Source organism: Nilaparvata lugens, chromosome 3 (assembly GCF_014356525.2).
Source record: "Nilaparvata lugens isolate BPH chromosome 3, ASM1435652v1, whole genome shotgun sequence".
Lineage (NCBI taxonomy): Eukaryota > Metazoa > Arthropoda > Insecta > Hemiptera > Delphacidae > Nilaparvata > Nilaparvata lugens.
In genome coordinates, this window is record NC_052506.1 from 88,091,217 (window position 1) to 88,113,016 (window position 21,800).

Consider the following 21,800-nt stretch of genomic DNA (forward strand, 5'->3'; position numbering starts at 1 on the left):
GGCTGAACCGACAAGCGCGCGACCTAGCGGGAAGAATCGTACCTAAGTTTGTTTCATCCAGCTAAAAATTACTGAAACACGATTCAGAAATTTAGACTTTTGCTCAAATTACCGAGAAAAATGCTCAATGTAAACTGAGAAATATTTATAAAAATAACATAGACAACAGTGAATATTTATTGTAGTATTGTTATGTTTTTTTTATTTCTATTATATGAATATTGAATGGTAATCATTTAACCTCAAAATTCGAATTTTATAATGTATATTTGCTACTTTTCTCATTTCTTGCAGTTGAAATAATAATAATTATTATTGATATTATTATCAATAGAAAAGAACTATTATTTATTATTAAATGATGATTATTAAATTATGATTTAGATGAACATTATTCTTGTTTTGGATTTCTAGATTGGGATTTTATCATAAATGTAGGGTAGCCATTGAAATGATTCTCATCTAAATCTAACCACAGTCATTGTTACCAACTTAATTTTTGTTTTCGTGCACTAATCCTCCATTTAACCCACCAACTATTTTGTGTTGCCATGTTGCAAATCTGGAGTGCAGAAAAGATTTTTCCCGCACTAGAGCGGAAAAGTGAATCTTTGCGTTCTGTAATCAGTGCAGGAATCGTCACTTTTCAAGGTAACTGTAGGAAAAAATATTTTCTCTACTGCTCATGTTTTTGTCATTCCTAAATGTATCAAACATAATTCATGTTATGCTGTGTAAAGTTTGGCATTTAATCAAATGCACCCTTTCCTACTGCTCATGCGATCGTTTCATTCCAAGATGTACTGAAACATTTGTAAATGTGCAAGTGATTGAAGTCGAAACTATCGTCTTGTTATTCAAATGTTCAAAGTTGTTAAAAATTGAGGTCTTTCGTGAAGTAGATGAACATATAGTGTGCGCACAATAGATTATGGGATTTCTTGGTCAATTCTATATTATTTATCATCTAGTAAAAGGGAAAGCATTTCATCATTTTTGGATTTAGCGATGTTCACTTTTTTTTCAAATAAAATTGAATTAAAATTGTCTTCCATACCATGAATACAAATAACAAAGTACATTAATGCACTTGATACTCCACTCTTCTAACGTCAATAATTTATCACAATAGTGAACATTCTGTTTGATAATTTAGACTTTTTGAATAACTACTAAGTTACTGTTCTAGATTTTTTGATTTTAGACTCTAAGGCCAGTTTCACACGGCAGAGTCCTCGCTCCTGGATGATCATATTACTGAAGATCATATTTCATATTTTGCAGCTCTCCTGTACTTTCACATGGGGATCTTACAAATAAGCCGACAGATCTAACAAATACGCCGACGTTTGCTCAGAGTATGACTCATCACTTTTTCTCAAAGTCTAACTTCCTTAAAAATATAGATAGAAGATTTCTGATTTCGGATTTGGATTCAGCGACCCCAAATTCTTTAAAGCGTAAGTCCCATTTTCAAAAATACCCGAAAACAAGGGAGTTATAGCTGTTTTTAATATAGCTATCCATTATCATATGATTATACTAGCAAGAACCCGTGCTTCGCAAGGATCTATTTTAAAACTTGACAAAATGAAAACTTGATGTAATGAAATTTTGAAGAATTGAGAATAGGCCTATAACCATCCTTGGTTATTTAAGAATCTATAAGCAAAATTTCAAGTTAATTAGTCCAGTAGTTCAGACGTGATGATGCGTCAAACATAATTTTCCTATCCCGTAAGTGCATAAGCCAGCTCTTTACTTTATATAATATTATCTTTTATCTATATATATATAAAAGCGAAATGGCACTCACTCACTGACTGACTGACTCACTCACTCACTCACTCACTCACTCACTCACTCACTCACTCGCATAACTAAAAATCTACCGGACCAAAAACGTTCAAATTTGGTAGGTATGTTCAGTTGGCCCTTTAGAGGCGCACTAAGAAATCTTTTGGCAATATTTTAACTATAAGGGTTGTTTTTAAGGGTTTAAAGTTCGTCTTTTAGCATGTATATTCTTCTTCTCCCAATCTCTTAATTATAATTGAAATTTCCATATCATATGTTACTATAGAGCTATAATCTAGATAGAGTACCTCTTCGAAACAGTTGTTAACTGGCAACTAAATTAATAATTTTGTCAGGTTGGCATTAAGTTGAGTTGACTTTGTTAGGTTGGCACCAAGTTGAAGATTGAAATGCATTTATCGCGTAAAAATTGATTGGGCACTGCTACTTCAATCAGAGCTATTCCTGGGAAAATGATACTACTAGCCGTCAGGCTCGCTTCGCTCGCCATATCCGTTCAGCCATACGTTTAGTCTGGACCCCCGACTGGATCGTCCTAACATATGATAAAAATGCTCAAATGAAAAATGCAGGCGAGCGAAGCGAGCCTGCTGATCTCATTCTTGGACGATCCAGTCGGGGGTCCAGGGGGCGGAGCCCCCTGGCTAGACGGATATGGCGAGCGAAGCGAGCCTGACGGCTAGTTATAGATATAGTTAACGACTCAAGAGATAGGACTGTGGAACAGAATAGTGGTGAAACTATGATAGCGCCAGAAGTGTCTCAAACACAATAGTACATAATACATGAACTTTTTGAAAGTGATTTGAAAAAATGTTAAAACAAAAAACTGAATCCTTATCATTCTACCTTCATTTAGAGAGGCTTTTGTTTGAGCCGAATGGAAATCTATTTATAAAAAAATGAATGTCTGTTTGTTCCCTGTAGACTTGAAAACTACTTGACATAACGGCATGAAACTTTGGGAATATGTTGTGGGATGGTTTCTGAACAGAAATTTTAATAGGGGGGCTAATAATAATTATTTATTAATCCATTTTACAGACATATGTTTTCGAAATTTTCGGCCGAGCGGCTACTGAAGAGTGATAAATTATTGTATACTGGTATTAAAACGGTAGTTTGGAGTTGAAGTGTAGTTGATTGGTACCAGCTGTTGATAATGGTTCCTTAGAAGACCTATACAAATAATTATCACTCCCCTATCATTTGAGAAACTGAAAAATGTTGAACAAAATTATCACCTAATGAAATAGAGTATATATTTATTGTATAGTATTCATATTGCATTCATTAATTTACTGAAGAATGAAAGAATAATTTACAATTTTTTGAATTTAGCTTAGCTCATATTCATCCTAAAATGGAAAGAATAATTATGGAATTCTGTGTGATTCATCGTACATCGCATATTTCCTGGACCATATATCGACAATCTACAGCTATGAAAACATTGAATATTTTTCTTTGAAACACTGATATAACCTTTTTTTTTAATTGAAAACTTTACTGATAGATATTACTACCAATTGATTGAGAAGAATAATATGTTTTCAGAATAATGAATGCTGCATGACTAAGCACATAGGAAGTCCGTATTGAGATGAACATGTTGATTGTCAGATAAATTTCATGATTCACCAAATAAAGTCAAGTGTAACATGATATACATTGGCGGTGCGAAGTTCGCTGGGTAAGCTAGTTGTAAATTAAGCTTTATTATTAATGGACAACGCTGAAAAAGACAGGCTCAATCACCAGGAATACTATAAATCTGTAGAACGTTTACCACGTAAAACACGTGGTAAGCTCGCGCTCTCAATTAACGCAAAATCAATTCGATCAGCTAATTGATGAAATTGTTTTAACCTTTCCAATGATTACAACATATGTTAGAATATCATGTGTCAATTATCTCAGTTCCATAATGGAGTTCACCCTACCATAAGCTTACTTAATAGGATCCTTTTTCATCCTTTGAAACCCTTAGAGGCAAAATATCTCAAAATCCGTTCTTAGTGCGCGTCTAGCATGTTTGAAGAATATTTGTGCAAAGTTATAAGCCTGTAGGGCAATTAGTTTGAGCTGTAGTGTGATTTTACATCAAAATTTTCGATAAGTGTCCTCTCCTAAACCCCCCAGTGCTCCTGATTGGAATTTTTCTGCATAGATCTGATTTTTTTCGTACCTGAACGAAAAAGTTCCTCATGACTTTGCTGTGCAATGAACGGTTGAAAAGTGAAAATTTTGGGGGGCCCAGCTCCCTCAGGGGGGGGGGCAGATTTCTGAAAATCCTTTTGTAGTGGATGTTTTGAGGCTACAATAAACAATTGTGCGAAATTTCAAGTTTTTAGGATTAGTAGTTTGGGCTGTGGTGTGATTTCAGTTTGTCGGGGCTTAGCCTTTTAGATATAGGTAGAAGAAGAGAAAGAAGAGAAAGAAGAAGAAGAAGAAGAAGAAGAAGAAGAAGAAGAAGAGAAGAAGAAGAAGAAGAAGAAGAAGAAGAAGAAGAAGAAGAAGAAGAAGAAGAAGAAGAAGAAGAAGAAGAAGAAGAAGAAGAAGAAGAAGAAGAAGAAGAAGAATAAAAAGAAGAAGAAAAAGAAGAAGAAGATAGATTATTATGTTGCTTTGGCCTGTGATCTGTACAAATGTCCTGTAACAACTAAAGGTGCGTCCACACATGCCGAACCGAAACTCGAACCACGCAGCAAACCGTGCATTCCTCCGAACATCTTGAAAGACTGTACAGTGAGTCAATCATTCTATCAAGGCTTGAATAATTTTGAAATTTTGATTAAATAAAAATGGTAGAGAATAATTATCATGTAGATATCAACACCTTTATTTAAAGACATATTAACTGCATGCGTTTTCATATTGCCGATACAGCATTGATGAAACTGTAGACGTTTATTTAGCAGTCTCAAAAAACTGTTCTAGCTGAAAAATTAATAATACATGCCACGTGTAGGCTTATACACTCCATCAGGAAAACGAAGTTCAAAACTATGATTCTCCTAAACATATGTTTTTGAGATAATTTCTTTGATGCAGCTGTTTCACATTAACCATTACAAATTATACAGAGTTTGTGAAAATAAAAATATTTATTGATTACCAAAACAATACTATTATTATATCAATGATAATAATTAATTATTAAAACAATACTTTTATTATATCAATAATAATAATAATATTATTAAACATATTTATCAATTATCAGACCAATATTATTGAGGTTGAGTGGAATCAGGTAGAAAGCAATAATAGAACAGATGTTCTTTTTTGAATTTCTATCATATTATTTTGTTATTTCCAATGATTGCAACATATGTTAGAATATCACATGTCAATAAATAAATATTATCTCACATATGGCACTCACCTTACCATGTTCATAACCTTACTTAAGCTTACTTAATAGGATCCTTTTTCATCCTTTGAAACCCTTAGAGGCAAAATATCTCAAAATCCGTTCTTAGTGCGCGTCTAGCATGTTTGAAGAATATTTTTGCAAAGTTTCAAGTCTGTAGGACAATTAGTTAAAGCTGTAGTGTGATTTTACATCAAAATTTTCGAAAAATGCCCTCTCCTGGACCCCCCTGTGCTCCTGATCGAAATTTTTCTGCATATTATCTAATTTTTTTTCGTAGTTGAACAAAAAAGTCCCTCATGACTTTGCTGTGCAATGAGCGGTTAAAAAGTACAAAATTTTGGGGGGGCCCCAGCTCCCTCAGGGGGGCAAATTTCTGAAAATCCTTTCTTAGTGGATGTTTTCAGGCTACCATAAACAATCTCGCAAAATCTCAAGTTTTTAGGCTCAGTAGTTTGGGCTGTGGTGTGATTTCAGTCTGTAGGGGCTTAGCCTTTTATAAGTATAGAGAAGAAGATAGTAAACGTACTAAGATAATAATACTCCTGCCTCACAAAGGGACAGGCAAAGGTTTCAAGAAGTTTTTGAACACCGGAGAAGTTTAAACATAAACATTTTCAATTTTTAAAAGTTCTAGTTTTCCAAAAAAATATTGAACTATGAAAAGATGAATCCAAATATGAAATCATAAATCATCTCCACTCATCACCCAATAAAATAGGAGGAAAAGGAATGTTGTACAGTAAAATTCACTAAATTTCAGTTGTCATTCAACAATCCAATTTATCAGGTTCAAATCGTTGAATATCACTTTAAATTCCCAGCAATTATTGACTATTTCTTTTTAACTTCCATCCAACTTTTGGCGACTCCATTCCGGTCCTTGTAGATGTCAAGACTTTTATCCCAAAGAGCAGGTCGGTTGCAAACTGCAGTAATCAACAGCTCCACATCAAACTCAGACATTGCGTAATGACAGGTGTCAAAGTCAAGTCAAGTAAACAACTAACAAGTCAACAAGTGTCAACTGGAGAAGTGAGTGAGCAAGCACAGTGTTGCCATAATGCGAAAAGCATAACCATTGTACCAACTATTCTAAATTATCGTACTGTATTTCGTGAAGCCATGCTTTGTTAAAGCCAGTTACTCAGAAAGCGTTTTTTTGTTGTTCGATGTTTTGTCGTCCTTATGAATTCTGTTGAAGCAAACATAATGTTATTTAAGAAGTTGTGCTGAACCTGTATAAAGAATTCATAGAATTCTTAGAATTCATTGGAACGGTAAAAAATCAATTTTACGAAAATCGATGTACTTGTAACTGGATTTAGAAGATCAATACGATAATGTGCTCTATCACAATTTAATCACAGAAATGTTTAAGTGAAAACGTTGGGCGCAAACCTTCTGCCATGAGGAGACAAATAAATTTATGAAAAGCTTAATAGCTTGAATAGTGATCTGATATTTGTTACACGTTTTTAGTCTAAGACATAATATGTCTTAGACTAATTTTTAATGTTTCTTCAATCGGCAGGAAAACTTTGGTTTTTCAAAGTTATCTTACTCCCTTATTTTGGGGTATTTTCAGAAATCAAGATAAATATCCTACTAAATTTCCTACACGAATACAGTGTAAGTTGTATTATAATAGCTACAGTACTTACGTACTGTATAGTACAGTACCTGTTCGTTTTTACCGTATAATTATATGATAATAGAAAGCTTTATTAAAAACAGCCATAACTTCCTTGTTTTCGGATATTTTCGAAAACGGGACTTACGCTTTAAAGAATTTGGGGTCGCTGAATCCAAATCCGAAATCAGAAATCTTCCATCTATATTTTTATGGAAGTTAGACTTTGAGAAAAAGTGATGAGTCATACTTTTGAGCAAACGTCGGCGTTGTTGTTAGATCTTGCCTCTGCTTGCCTCGAGGGGAAAAGACGTGACAAAACGAGGTTCGTGGATAGGAGTCACCATGTGAAAGACACGATTTGACTCAATGTACTTCGACAAAAAAACGTGAACACTGTTCAGTGTTCAAGTTGCACGTCTCCTATCGTGTGAAAGTAGCCTAATAGTACCTATTCGATTCAAAATTTACTCGTTCATCTGAGTATTGAAGAGCGTTAATTGTATTTTGGAAAGTGAAAGTGACATAACCAAATTTTGATTTGGACAGTATAGTATAAATTGGAGTTTTGGACATGGGCCTGTTGTGCCTTTCCTCATGTTAAGTATTTGTACACAATGTGATAAATAAATAAATGATGCTAGAAGAGTTTTAAAGTTAAAATTTCCATTTAGCTTATATTTTTAAAAATTCTCTCTCCTTGAGCGTTCTGATTGAAAATATAATTTGTGATTATAACATGAGATCCTTGTTGTTTAATGATAGCATACTGCATTCTTTATATAGGTTTAATTTTTTTAGATAAGAGCCTTGGAGATACAAGTGATATAATTAGTGACAGCTCAGGTGTTGGAACATCGAATAGCGATACAACGGCATCAGTCAACCTACCTGGAACCACAGTAGTGTGTGTAGAGAACTACAGTTCCACGCAGCCTGGTCACTTGAGAATTTCTCAGGGCGATATATTAGAAGGTAAGCAGCTTTTAAAAACGTCAGTTGTGAAATTTTCAAAAATCAAACATTTTAATAAAACTTTGTAAATAAAATAATGTAGGCAATAGGTTTATACTAGTTATTGAATTGATATTATGAGATATTAGAGATATTATGTGATTGGTTTAGTTTTTGTGATGAAATAAAACTTTATTGAATAATTTACTGCAGTAATTAATATGGATAAAGTTGGTTATCTAGTGGTCTAGTGCAGGAACAACATTCTTGTCTGATTTATCAGAGCAATGGTAATGTGTTTAATTCTCATCCCGTCCAGCATTCATCTATTTATTTATTTATTTACCGAAGTTAAATCCATAAAATTGTGTGTTAATATTAACAGAATAGAATACCGGTACATGACTGCAGACTGCTTGAAGTAAATTCGTAAATGAGTGTATTTCTGTTCAATGGTTTGAAAACAACCTTAATGGGTATCAATTGAACCTCAATGGGTATCAATTGGTATTATTTATGGGTATCAATTCTTCCATTATCTTTTGTCTAAACACATTTTCATATAAAGTATTATTGAATAAATACTCAGTGCACAAGTTATCTTCCTTCACTTGAAGTGCTAAGGTACAGTTCATAATATTTGAAACTTGTATACATTGATCTAACCAATAGAGTCAGAACCACTACCGTATTATTGAAATTATGCTTCCTAGGGTAACCAAGGCTGATAATGACAGCTTGTAACTCAGTTGTTGACAAATACAGGATCACAGTTCTCAATAGACCAAAAATTTGACAACGTTGTATTTAATAATACTTCAATATTCTCAATTTTTTTATTCCTATATAAAGTATCATGAATCATAGTAGTTATTGTGTAATGGAGCAAATATTAGGAGACATGGTAAACATGTTTTTTTCAAAAATGGCACACCTTCAAGAGCGAATATCTCGAAAACTAGAGGAGATATAAAAAAGTTGTACAATGAATATTGTAGGAAATTATGTAAGCTTTAATTTGTTATATGACAGTCAAGTCCTGTAAGATACATAGTTTTTTAGTTTTTTGCAAGAAACCAAAAAATTGAACCTTTAATAAACCACCCCTACCCCCTGAATTTGAGACCCCCTGTGCTAAGGGGGTAGGTCCTTTTCACCTACCACCTGTCCTTAGCACAGTGGGTAGGGGTGGGGACTTTTTATATGTTTACCTCCTCACTAACCTAAACAGAACTGCGGTGTCAAAAAATTGTTTTCCAAACATTTCCCTCTATACCCTTTTTTGAGCATTCATTGCCTGGACTATGCAATAATTATTGTAGGTGAAGTAATTATACTGTTGAATGAAAAAGACTAAGAAATAAACATTTTTTTATCAGAGATTGACAATGGTGTAATAACCGAAACCGGTCTTTCTAAGTATCAATAAATCTGTGGTTTTTGACAATTTCTTAGTCTTTTTCATTCAATATGAATAATTACTACAATATCAACTTCTCAACTACACAAAAAGTAATTATACTGTAAATCAAGTTTGACAGTTCTATCAGCATTTAAATTTCAGTTTGTAATGGATTTTCCAACTTGACTTCGCGAGATAATTATGCATTACTTTGTTGTTCAGTAACGGGTGCAACAGACTGCGGGTTACTGGAAGGTGTTCTGAGGGGGGAAACGGGCCTCTTCCCCCCCGACTGCGTCCAGGAGGTGCGACTGCGGCAGAACCTGGTTCCCCCTCCCCCTCCCGTCACCTCGTCGCTGCAGAGGAGGAACTCTCGAGTCATCGGCAGGAGGGAATCCTCAACCTCAGTCAAGCACTTTGCTACGGCGCCTAGGCATAAGAAACAGTAAGCGCAAGTTATATAACAAATATAATTAAGTTTATAAATATAATTTAAGTCTTTTTCCAATATTATAACACAGTTAAGTAAAGGTGGATGCATGCAGTAGGCCTAATAGGTTTAGGGTTTCTAAGGCAAACTTTTCAAGACTACAAGGTTCATAATATATTGAAAATAATGATCTCTTACAGATGTTGTTTGTTCACTATTTATTCTATATTTCACAACACCTGCATCTCTTTCTCTTTCAAGTTTTCCAGTAGTGGGGATAAAATTTTTCAACCTACCAGCCTCCTTCCGTAACCTTCCCCTGCCCTAATTCCTTAGATCCTTAGAAAATGGCTTGTTACAAATCCATTCTACTCTCAAGTGGAATTTACGACAGGAATTGGTAGAATAAATGATTAATTTAAACGATTGAATGAAATAGTTAATTTTATAATGTAGCCTTATTGGAGTGAACTATTATTGTCTATATTAATTTTAATAAATTGTTTTTATTGATTTTATTATGTATTGTGACGTAATTATGATTTGATTATGTATTGTTTGTTATCTTATAAAATACTTTGTGACGTAGCCTTATTTATGCCTTGTATCTTCAGGCTGAATAAATTGATTGATTGACCTGCATCTTGCAAAGATTTAGTGGGCATCAAGTTAATAAGATTGCTACTCAAATACATTATGTTTCTCCTAACTGTAACCAAATTGAACCTATATGCACCATATTGGTTTAAATAGAGATAGATTAGCCCTTGGATTAAACTGCGAATGAAACGCATTTTAATAAATGCGTCGACACCTAAAATTGATTAATCGTAAATTAGCGTTCAACGCAGATGGTGCATATGGCCCTTGGAGTATTAAAGCATACATATCCTATTATATTAAGCGAGCAATTTCTGTATATCTGTTTATATTTTAATATCTGGTTATTTCTATATTTTTATATCTGGTTATCTGGTTATTTATGTTCAACGGATCTCGAAAACGGCTCTAACGATTCTCATGAAATTTGGAACACAGTAGGTTTATGATATAAAAATTCGATTGCACTAGGTCTCATTCTTGGGAAAACTCGCTGAACGATATTAAAAGGCTAATTCATCCTTGGCTGAAATAGCTGAGACTTTCGTCGTCTGTGGATAGTAAAAAGTGAACGAGTGATTCTGTGGAAATCAAAATATCGCATCCCCGAAATTCATGGGCTGACGTATAGCCAGCTGTGAAATATAAACACGATCATTTTAGAGAATTGTGTTCTGTTTATCAATAAAATAAAAATAACGAGCGAAGCTCGGTGCCCCGATATTTGTTCTGATCATGATAAATAAAACTATCTTAGGTCCGTTTGCACATTCAGAGCTTAAAATGAATTTGATCAGCTGTAGTGATCAGCTGGTGGCTTAAACTCAAAATGAAGAACATCTAAACAAACGGGACTTGATACGGGTTTAATTAAGTTTAAAATGAAATTTAGTTAATAGGTACTAACACTGTGCAAACGGTGTACTTAGGCCCGCCGCAAAGTAGACCCACGCTAATCCACGAAAAGCAACCCACGCCGTGGGATGTTTTGTGAACCATTGCGAGGCTTCTCTAGACATCTGTGTAATACATGCAATGAATAATCCACTTGTCAGCTGATTGATTATGAATTCTCCCGGCGTGGGAGAATTATTATAATCTATAGAATTATTCATAATTAATCAGCTGACAAGTGGATTATTCATTGCATGTATTACACAGATGTCTAGAGAAGCCTAGCAATGGTTTACAAAACATCCCACGGCGTGGGTTGCTTTTCGTGGATTAACGTGGGTCTACTTTGCGGCGGGCCTAAGTTTCTGATTTTATAAAAAGGATTTTCATAATTACAGTTGTCTTACCGTCAATTCACTGGGTGGCTGGAATAAAACGTCACTAGAAAAAAAGGATCCACTTTTAAAATATTATATTTTATGCTTTAATATTGCTGAAGGTTGATGCATTTGTATCAAATTCAATTCTCATGTACTGTATTTTTTACTTTCCTTGCCTCTACTATAGTAGGTGAGAAAAGTATTGTTTTCACAGAAAAAACCATCAAGATACCAAAACTTCATTATTTGTATACCCTTTAAGAGGCCCCCGGAGCTCAAAAAGTGTTCTTTTTTCAATCGATCACTTCTTCTCAGTACACTCATATTAGGATTAGTGCCTTTTATCTGGTCCAGCTATTCAATGAAATATAGGCTATACGAGGAAAATGATAACCAGTATTGATGATAACTGTGCCAATGTGGGCGTCAGGCGTCAGACAGATGTAGGAATCAAACAAGGATGAAAATAGAAAAAAGAGAGTGAAAAACGTGCATCACTGACAATGAAAAATGTTTCCTGATATCTTATTTGTCTATTGAAATTCGACAGGATTATAGGAGATGCATTGTGAGTGAGGTAGTTGTTGGGTGTATTTTTGTGTTGTTCACCAAATTGCAATAGCATTATGTGAAATCCATTTCGAATAGTTATTGGGTCTATTTGTTCCAGATTTATGTAATAATTACGGTTTTCCTAGTATTTGTGATGGTAAAATTGTGGTAGTTATCCAAAAAATCTTGTTTTTTATTCAGTAATAATATTAAGGCTTCATTGAAACCTAACATGGTGGTCTTATTACAGTCGGTTTGAAAAATGTGCTTCTCTAATTGAAAGTTGAAAATTACTTAAGGTTTCTATGTGTCAACTTATATAAATTGGGAATAGGGATAGCAAAAGGTTACCTTATTTTTCCTCTCCCAATCATTTTAATGATGTACTTATTGGTAAAATATAAAGCATATCTGTTCCGAAGTGTATGTATTTGCTGCTGCAGTTTGATATAATCAAGTTGATTAGTTTGCATGTATCTTTGTGATGTGTTTCATCCATTATCTCCAGAAAAATAATTACAGTTTTATTATCAAAAAATGTGTTCCTCCAATTGATAGTCGAAAAGTACTAAGGGTATGTAACCTTATCTAAATTAGGGATAGCATAAGGTAACCTTATTTTTTCTCTCCCTATCATTCTAATGATGTATTTATTGTAAGAATAATACATGAATCAATCTAAATCAGGGTTAGGAGATAGCACAAGGTTACCTTATTTATCCTCTTCCTATCATTTTAATGATGTATTATTTATTGTGAGAATAAGGAATAAATCAATCTAAATAAGCGATGGGAATAGCACAAGGTTACCTTATTTTTTCCTCTTCCTATCATTTTAATGATGTACCTATTGTAAGAATAGAAAAAAAGCATTTCGGTTCCGAAGTGTTGTCGCTGCAGTTTGAAACAATCAAGTTCATCTGCTTGCATTAATGGTTGTATGTGTTTGGGTTTTTTGGTGGTTAGTGTGATAGTAAATATATGTTTAGGTTGCCGGCAGAGCCTCGTAAGTCTCTGATTACTCTAAAAGGCAAAGCGTCGAAATTGTGTGCCTCCAATTGAAAGTAAAATTACTCTCGAAGCTTATCGTTTCGGTAGTGTCGATGCTGCCAGTTTGAGACAGTCAAGTTAATCAGTTTACGTAGATGGTTGCATTATGTTTGGTGGTTAGTGTGAGGGAGTGAATAAATAATGTTCAGGTTTCCACTGTCATTATAACGTGGACCTCACTGTAGGAAAATAATTACAGCTCCATTATTAAAAAATGTGTTACTACAATTGAAAGTCGAAAATTAGTTTCGAAGCATATCGGTTCAGTAGTGTCGACGCTGCAGTTCGTGACAATCAAGTTGATCAATTTAAATAGATGGTTGCAATGTGTTAGGTGCTTAGTGTGGGAGTGAATGTATGAAGTCATAGAGTAAAGATAACCATTTTATTGTCTTTTTTATTTAGGACTACTCTTAATATAAATAAAAATATAAAACTTTTTATCACCCTTTTAAATTATTTCGTCACGACATGTTTTATTTATAGTAAAGATACCGTTTGATCATTATTGTAATCACTTGTATCAATCATTTTTTGTGTCTGGTGATATTCAGGTTACCGGCAGAGCCTCGCACCGTGGTTCTGCACCGAGCCCGGCGCGGCTTCGGCTTTGTGCTGCGTGGCGCCAAGGCCACGTCGCCCCTCATGGAGCTGACGCCGTCGCAACGCTGTCCCGGCCTCCAGTACTTGGACGACGTCGACAAGGGGGGCGTCGCTGATCTGGCCGGCCTCAAAAAGGGCGACTACCTTTTAAAGGTTAGTCATGCTTGATCATTGTCAAGTTTCTTATAATTATTCGCATTAATAAAAACAATATAACATTTGTAGTACCCTTTTATCAAAACATTTTAACGACTAGTTCTGACCTACTTTGGCCATTTTATATTGTTTTTATTAATTTGAATTAAGTAGCTCATATAAGTGAAGTGATTTTATTCTCATTATTGTTTCCCGTTAAACAACGAATGACACTGCAATTTTTTCAATTGGCAGTAGAAGTGAGTCATTACTTCATATTGGATTGCTCTTAACTGATGAATGAATCATGGCACACGCATGGAAATTTTACAGCACTGTCACTAAACCTGAAATAATGTTTCATGAAAATGTACAGCCTTTTCCTCCCTTGTACAGAACTATAAAAAAAAAAGTTTTTCTTGATTCTCGAAAGATCCTCGTAGAAAGCTGGACCAATGGGTCATATCTTCACAAACAATATTCTTATCAATTCAAGCCAAAGTAGAATAGCTTAGTAGTCTCTAACTAGTTGCTATAATAATGATGGAAAATACAAAATTCTGAACCGTTCAGGAGATATGAACGTTTTTTCAAACTTTGCAATATCTCATTGAAACGTTGCAATCTTAAGGCCCGTCCAGTCACTCAAATTTAGCTTCAGTCTTTTGCTCAAGCAAAAGTCGGAGCATGTAAGTCGTTGCGTCTAGACGGTAAAACGGATGGGTCTTCAAGCTTAAGTCGTCAAACTTAAAATGTATCGGCCGAGAATCTTTCTCCATCGAACCGTCCGTCTTTTGCCAATCCACCAAAACCTAAATCGCGTAAAAATGGAGATAGAGAAATTGTGATTTCAGTTTCGGATTCAGCGCCCTCAAATTAATAAAATGCCTCGCGAGTACTTGAAAATAAGCACGTCTTTTTATCGATTGTATGTAACGCCATTTAACCCATTTTTTCTTTCTTGACTCTCATGATACTCTCAGAATTTGATGTTGATATTATGATTCACTATCATGATATATTTATTAAGATGTACTATATTGTTGATAAGAATACTATCTAAAAAATTTCAATCCATTTACAATCACTGTGTCTCGAGATATGAAATATAAACAAAGCCATTTAGCGATTAACAGTAATATTTTTGTCACTATGTTGTTGAATATAGCATTATCCAGTTGATCAGCGAAAAAAATACGATATAATTATTACTCATCCACCGGATATATGTCATACTAGCTCTTCCATAGCTGATGACGAACTGAGCTTGTGATCACAAAAATAGGAAAACGGACGACATAAGACGGATGCGTGTGGACGCAATTTTACATCCGTCTTTTGATTGAACCAAACGATCCGTCTTTTGCTTGAGCAAAAGACTGATGTTAAACTTGTTCGTCTGGACCGGGCTTTATGCTTTTTGATGCCAGAATCACCGATCCGGCGTCAGAATTGAATATAACACTCATGATTTGATATGTTATTTATATGGTATGGTAATTATCCCACATCTATGAATCTTAATGCGACATAGAATCTTTTCTTCAGTATTTTGAAATTATTCAATAGAATAGGTGTGAAGGTCCACTTATCTCTCATGATGCGTCCCATTACCCAAGCCTAATAAAGCTCATCACACACAGCTTAAATAAATGCACTTACCAACAATACATTGTTTAGTTACTTAACCTGTATTCATTAACTAAGTGTGGGTTGATGAATACAAAATTGGTACTATAACAATGATACCACTATAACAATAATGTACTACGAAACAAAAGAACAAAATAGTTTTAAAAATAACAGTAGGTTAATATAAATTATTGCACAATCAGAAATAGTCGAAGACTGAGACTATTATACCCGGTGATTCAAAAAGAACTTTACAACTTTGTAAATTTATATAAATCTTATTAAACAAGTTACAGAACTGGTTTTGGTGTTGTTTTAAAGGAAAACTCTTCGAGTTTTTTTTACCTTGAAGTAACGATGTTCTATGTGACTTCCGTTGGTTATCCTGCAGACATCCCATCGATAGTCGATTTCTTCCCAGACTCGCACTAACAGCATAGTGTACCTTGATATGCTGCAAAACTTTTTGATTCCATAGATCGATGAGGATGACCGAGGACATAATGTTTTCTTTATGCAAGATGGCGCACCACCACACTATCTGACTGACGTCCGGGATTTTCTTAATGACCGCTTTCCAAATCAGTGGGTTGGCCGTAATGCGCCAATCGCATGGCTCCCTCCTTCCCCAAACCTAGCATCGCTAGATTTTTTCTTGTAGGGTTTCATAAAAGATATGGTTTACGTACTTCCTTTCTCATCCACTCTACTTTAACTTAGAGCAAGGATTTGCGCTGCTGTTGAGCAAGTTACAACTGAAATGCTAGTGCGAGTCTGGGAAGAAATCGACTAACGATGGGATGTCTGCAGGATAACCAACGGAATTCACATAGAACATCATTAGTTTAAGGTAAAAAACTAGTAAGTGTTTTCCTTCAAAACAACACCGCAACCAGCTGTGTACATTCCTTAATAAGATTTATATAAATTTTCAAAGCTGTAATTTTTTTTTCTAATCACCCGGTACTATGACCGACTTTGACAGCTGATTCTTATCGTTGATTTGCATTGATTGTAGTATATTGCTGTACTCCGTTTGTATTGTTTTGCACTGATTGGCGTAAAGTTGTACTGTATATTTGTTTGTCTTGTGTTGCGTAGATTAACGGCGAGGACGTTTCGGCGGCTTCGCATGAACACGTGGTGGACCTGATTCGGGGCTCGGGGGACCTCGTGTCGATGACAGTGGTGTCGTTAGCACCCCTCCCCTCATCCAAGTCGGCCGCCGCTCTCCTCTCGCACCCCGACCCTCTCTCGCAGCAGCCCACCCCCCGCCAGTATGCCACCCTGCCGCGCAAACACACCAACAATATTCCTACACTTGGTCAGTCTCACTTATTATTATTATTATTCTATGATGGAAAGAAATGAGATATTATTTATTGATATGAATAATAATAATGGTCATGTGATTTTATGTTGATATTAATAATAATGATCTTGATCAGTGGTTATGATATATCGATATGAAACATATTATCTGTACCTTAGAGTTAGAAGGGCGTAAGTGTCAAACGGATGATTTTACAGGAGAGCCCAAAAAGTATTACACTCCCAGCCGGGGCTAAAACAGAGTAAGTCGAATCAGCATTACACTTACTGGTGTGAATTATTGGACTCGCGTTGTTTCAGTTTTAATGCTTACTGGACTTACGTTCTTTCAGCTCTGGCTATCTTCAAAACAATCAACTGCAGAGGACTTACGTTATTTTGAATCTATAGAGTTTGAAAAACTGAGCAAAACCAACTAAAACTTAGGCGGGATGCACACCGGAGAAACGCGTTTCGTGAAAAAAGTTTCAGGAAACGTGAAACGCTTTATATCATAGAATAACCCTCGGTATTCTTCTATATACCGTGGAATAACCAATTTATATGGCTATTCTCTGGTAATATCCATACTTCGCCATTTTCACTGCATTAAAAGCACATTGTTTACTTTAAAACATTGTTAGGTATTTGTTCGCTCTTATAATCGTGAAACTTGATATTTAATACCTATAGAACTATTAGAAAAATCAAAGATTTGTTCACAAATTGAATTGGTTCCTTCAAAATCTGAGTATAAGCCCATAATAATAATAATAATTATAATAATAATAATAATAATAATAATAATAACTTCTATTCACTTCATTGTACAATTTTACAAAGCATAAAACATAAAAAATATCAAGTGCACTCCTCATTAGGCTAGGCCTGCGTCGAGGAGTGGTTCGTCTTATGAATTACAGAAAATATATAAGAAAAACGATTCAGCTGCTTCAAGTACTATACAGAGCTACTTACATAAATAGTATTATCTTATGCCATTAAGCAATCCAAACAAAAATACACATCTTCCACAAAAAGAAACAAATTGATTACAATGCTTAGTTTATATAGCCTAGTTTACAGAATAAACTAGATTATTTAGAAACTAGATTGGATAATCAAACCAAGCTTAGAAATTAGAAATTGAAAATACATCTGATTACGTCCAAACAGCCCTTACCAAGAAAGTGAATACGTTAATATTCATTTACCAATTTATGCAATTTTCGATCAACTCTAATGTTTTCGTGTTGTTTTCAGAAGCAAACGAGGAAGAGTGTGGGACCGGTAAGAGTTCTAGCGCGGAGTCGATTCACCAGAGTGGGGGCAACACGCCCGTGCCCCCGCGGACGGCCTCGATAAGGGCACGCCCCACCTCCAGCCGCATCACTGCCGCCGAACTGGAGGAGCTCTTCCAACGCCAGACTGGAACGCCCAACCACATGATGACAACTTCCAACTTCCAGGTACAATGTCATACAAAACTGAAATTTTGGTTCCTCCAGGTGCTATATTACAATATCATACAAAAGTGAAATTCTTGTAGGGATAGTAACTAAAGAACTTCTCACTTCCCTCTAAGTAACTAAACAATTTCAATACAAGTTTCAGACAACAAAAATTCAGAATTTTATGAAAATTGAATTTCTCAGAGAATACTTTCTATTCAAAGGAAGAGTACATGGATCATTATTCTTGATCATTAATTATTATTCATGTAGCGTATTTAAATATTCCAGTAAACATAGAAGTTCATTTTCAAGAATCAATATAACTCACAGAACAAGATACAATCTACATAGATATGTTACTTATGATTCTAATTTATCGGTCATTCGTAAGCAGCTGGTATACATCGCTCCAAAGATTGTAAACTGCATCCCATCGGTGTACCTATTAAGTTTGTTCAAATAAATATTAAAAACTGGATACTTCACAACTATTACTGCCATCTTAATATTTTACGAGTTAAAAATCTTTCAGCTTTTAAAACTATTCATTATTGTCAGGATTAATTCACAATTGATAGCATTATTTATTTTAAATATACTTGTTTATCATTGTTTGAATAAAAAGATTCCATTTTAAATTATTAGCTCAAGATTTAGAAACTGTTGAGTCTCTACTCCTACTGGCGAAAAAGAGTGTTTCACTCATGCCAGTAGTTCTTTACCTCCAGCCGTATTTTACAGATAGTTGATATAAATATTTAGAATAATAATTATTGTTTTTTTTCTGATCGTCACATCTTTGTACTGTTTTCTGTGTTTTGGTGAAATAGATTGAATTGAACTCACTTTTCTTGTTAGGGCTACTGAAACTGTTGAAACACAATACAAAATAAATCTGAAGATGTTGTGGAATTGGAACCAGTTTGGCTTAAGATTGTAGTACTGATCTAATAGTATAGAAATACCGAGAAATTGAATAATTGAATAGAACCCGAATGACCCAATATTGTACATTGAATAAGATGAGATTGACGAATTGTGTTTAGTGCGGCGTCCAGGGAGCGGCGAGCTCACAGCCGTCGTCACCGGCGCGAACACCGCGCGTCTATGCCAGCGTCGCCGAGATGAAGCGCAGCAAGGGCAAGTCGGCGCAAGCGCGCGTGCGCTTCAGCATGGCCGGCCTGGGCGGGCTGGTGTCTTCCGAACTGCATCGTGACTTCCACAGCACGCCGGACCTGGCGGGCGCACTTGCCGCTTCCAGCGCCGGGGCGCCGCGGACGCATCGCAGCCAGGAGGAGCTGCGCCCCCTGCCGCCCCCCAACCACCCGCCGCCGCCTCCACCTCCGCCTCCGCCTCCACTCTCCAACGATGCCAGCGCGTCTAATGGCCAGGATGCTGCTAACGCTCTCACCAATGGTAAGCCCTCTTTTCCTGCTCTGCTGGGCAGAACAATAATATCATGGTTCTTCTCCATAACATAGAAATGTTAACAGTGTTCATTATATTATATGAAATTTTTTCCTGAGGGTGATTTCCATGGGCTCCGGGCTTAATCGACTCTATTATTTTTCAAATATTTGATTCAGTGATTTCATCTTAAATGAAAAGTTTAGGTAATATATTGATGAATTGATTCATATGTATGACATGTTGTCTACCGCATACTATTCAATTCATTAATTTATAAAATAAGTACATTATCAAAATGATAGGGAGAGGAAACATAAGGTAAGCTTGTGCTATTCCTCTCCCAAATTTAGATAAGGTTACAAATAGTCTGAAATAGGTTAAGTCTTGTAGTTGTTAACTCCACAAAAATTTCAGTCCTTAATTATTTTCACAACGTAGAAAATCGATCACGAAATTCTATTCAATCAAATCTATTATTTTTCAAGTATTCGATCCAGTGATGGTATTTGAAATGAAACGCTCAGATAATAGATTGATGGGTTGATTCATGTATCACATTATTGTTGTCCACACACTACACACACACTTATGTTTTACTGACATAGGCTCAACTCACACTTGCGCGACTCAAGTCGAGAAGAGACTGCGACTCTAGTTCCTTCTCGACGCAGCATGTGTTTTCAAATGGTGACACTCAGACCAGTCGAGTTTTCTGTGACCTCACGACTGTGAGATTGAGTCGAGCGTCGACTCGACATGTTGGTCGAGCTTCGAGTTACATAGTACCGTGCATTTTTTAATGAAAGTGAAGTTATGTTTGATGAGAGTAATGTTTTATCATTTTAGATGAGGATTAGTTAAGACAATACATTCATAGTAATTATTATAAAATTTGTTACATGCACAAAAGTGACAAATTAGAAATTATATTTTTAATATGAGGTTAGAAATGGAGTAGCATGGAACTGAAGTAGTGACAATGAGTAAAAGAGTCGTAAGATCGAGAGACTACAGTATCCTCGACTGGAGTCCTACGATTTGAGTCGAGGTAGTGTGAGTTGAGCCTAATTGTCCTGTTTTGATGCTCCGTTGATTGTCTGTCGTGTTCAAAGTATTATATTCAGAGAACTCGTAAGATTATCAGTAGTTGATAGTTGCCTAGAAAAGCCCTGACAACTATCTAAGTACCGTATGAAAAAACTTTAAAAAACAACTATCTAAGTATGTAAAACTACTTTTTTCAATAGCTACTACAATTTGTTGAAGTGGATACAACTGTTTCTATCAGTAGAACACACTTCATAGTTGACCATCATATATCACGTTTTATTTGTTACATTTGTAGATTACATTTACATTTTTATTTGTACATTTGCAGGTGGTGATGGAGTGATGTCGAGCTTCAGGCCGGCAGACAGTGCCAAACTGTACGCTTCTCCCGAGGATGTCAAAACTCTTGGTTACCGATCCAGGTCACTTCCAGCTCATTCTGCACGTCCACAGGTCAGAGGCATCCCATTCAAAGCATTTCAAATTAAACCCACATAATTTTGAAAAATGACTTGTATTTCTTCATTAATATTCTTATTCCATTCATTTTTTATTGTACAGGCATCTCTTATATAACTTTTGTGAAAAAGAGACTGGTAATTGGTGATAAACATGGGGTTCTACTGAGTACTGATCAATTAAGTTCTTCGTGTTTTCTTTGTAGGCTATGGATAAAATTTTAATACAGTATTATTCCAATAATTGAATAAATGGGAATATTCAATCAGCTTGCATCCATCATTGTGATTGAGAAGTATGATTTACTATATCAAGTACTTAATGAGTATCAATCAATGACAATGATATGAAAATTGAATAATTATATTGAATAATTATGACAGATGATAGAGAAAGTCATCAACTCCTAGTCATTCATAACTATAAGTAGATTAGGTTATTTACCTCTCACTAGATTACTGTCTCTGGTTCAGTTATCTCATCATATAACTGGATCTCATCTCTATTATTGAGAACATATTGTTATCATGCTTTAAGATTGTAATGAAGTCTGGTTTTATTATAATTTTTCTGAAGAATTTTTATGTAAACAGTATTATCATACTTGCAAATTGCATAGTCTAAGGTTATTTTATACATTAAATGCAAATACTAAGA

At 35.2% G+C, this 21,800-nt stretch overlaps 1 protein-coding gene across 1 annotated transcript in view; it reads left to right on the forward strand.

Moving 5' to 3' along the window:
- LOC111049602 (SH3 and multiple ankyrin repeat domains protein 3) overlaps nt 1-21,800 on the forward strand; it is a 293,883-nt gene that overhangs the window by 265,996 nt on the left and 6,087 nt on the right. The window contains exons 9-16 of the mRNA XM_039422937.1: nt 7,629-7,802; nt 9,406-9,628; nt 13,644-13,845; nt 16,561-16,783; nt 17,124-17,128; nt 17,907-18,239; nt 19,271-19,640; nt 21,013-21,137. Of these exons, the coding sequence (XP_039278871.1) occupies nt 7,629-7,802; nt 9,406-9,628; nt 13,644-13,845; nt 16,561-16,783; nt 17,124-17,128; nt 17,907-18,239; nt 19,271-19,640; nt 21,013-21,137 (1,655 nt within the window). The remainder of the gene's footprint in view (nt 1-7,628; nt 7,803-9,405; nt 9,629-13,643; nt 13,846-16,560; nt 16,784-17,123; nt 17,129-17,906; nt 18,240-19,270; nt 19,641-21,012; nt 21,138-21,800) is intronic.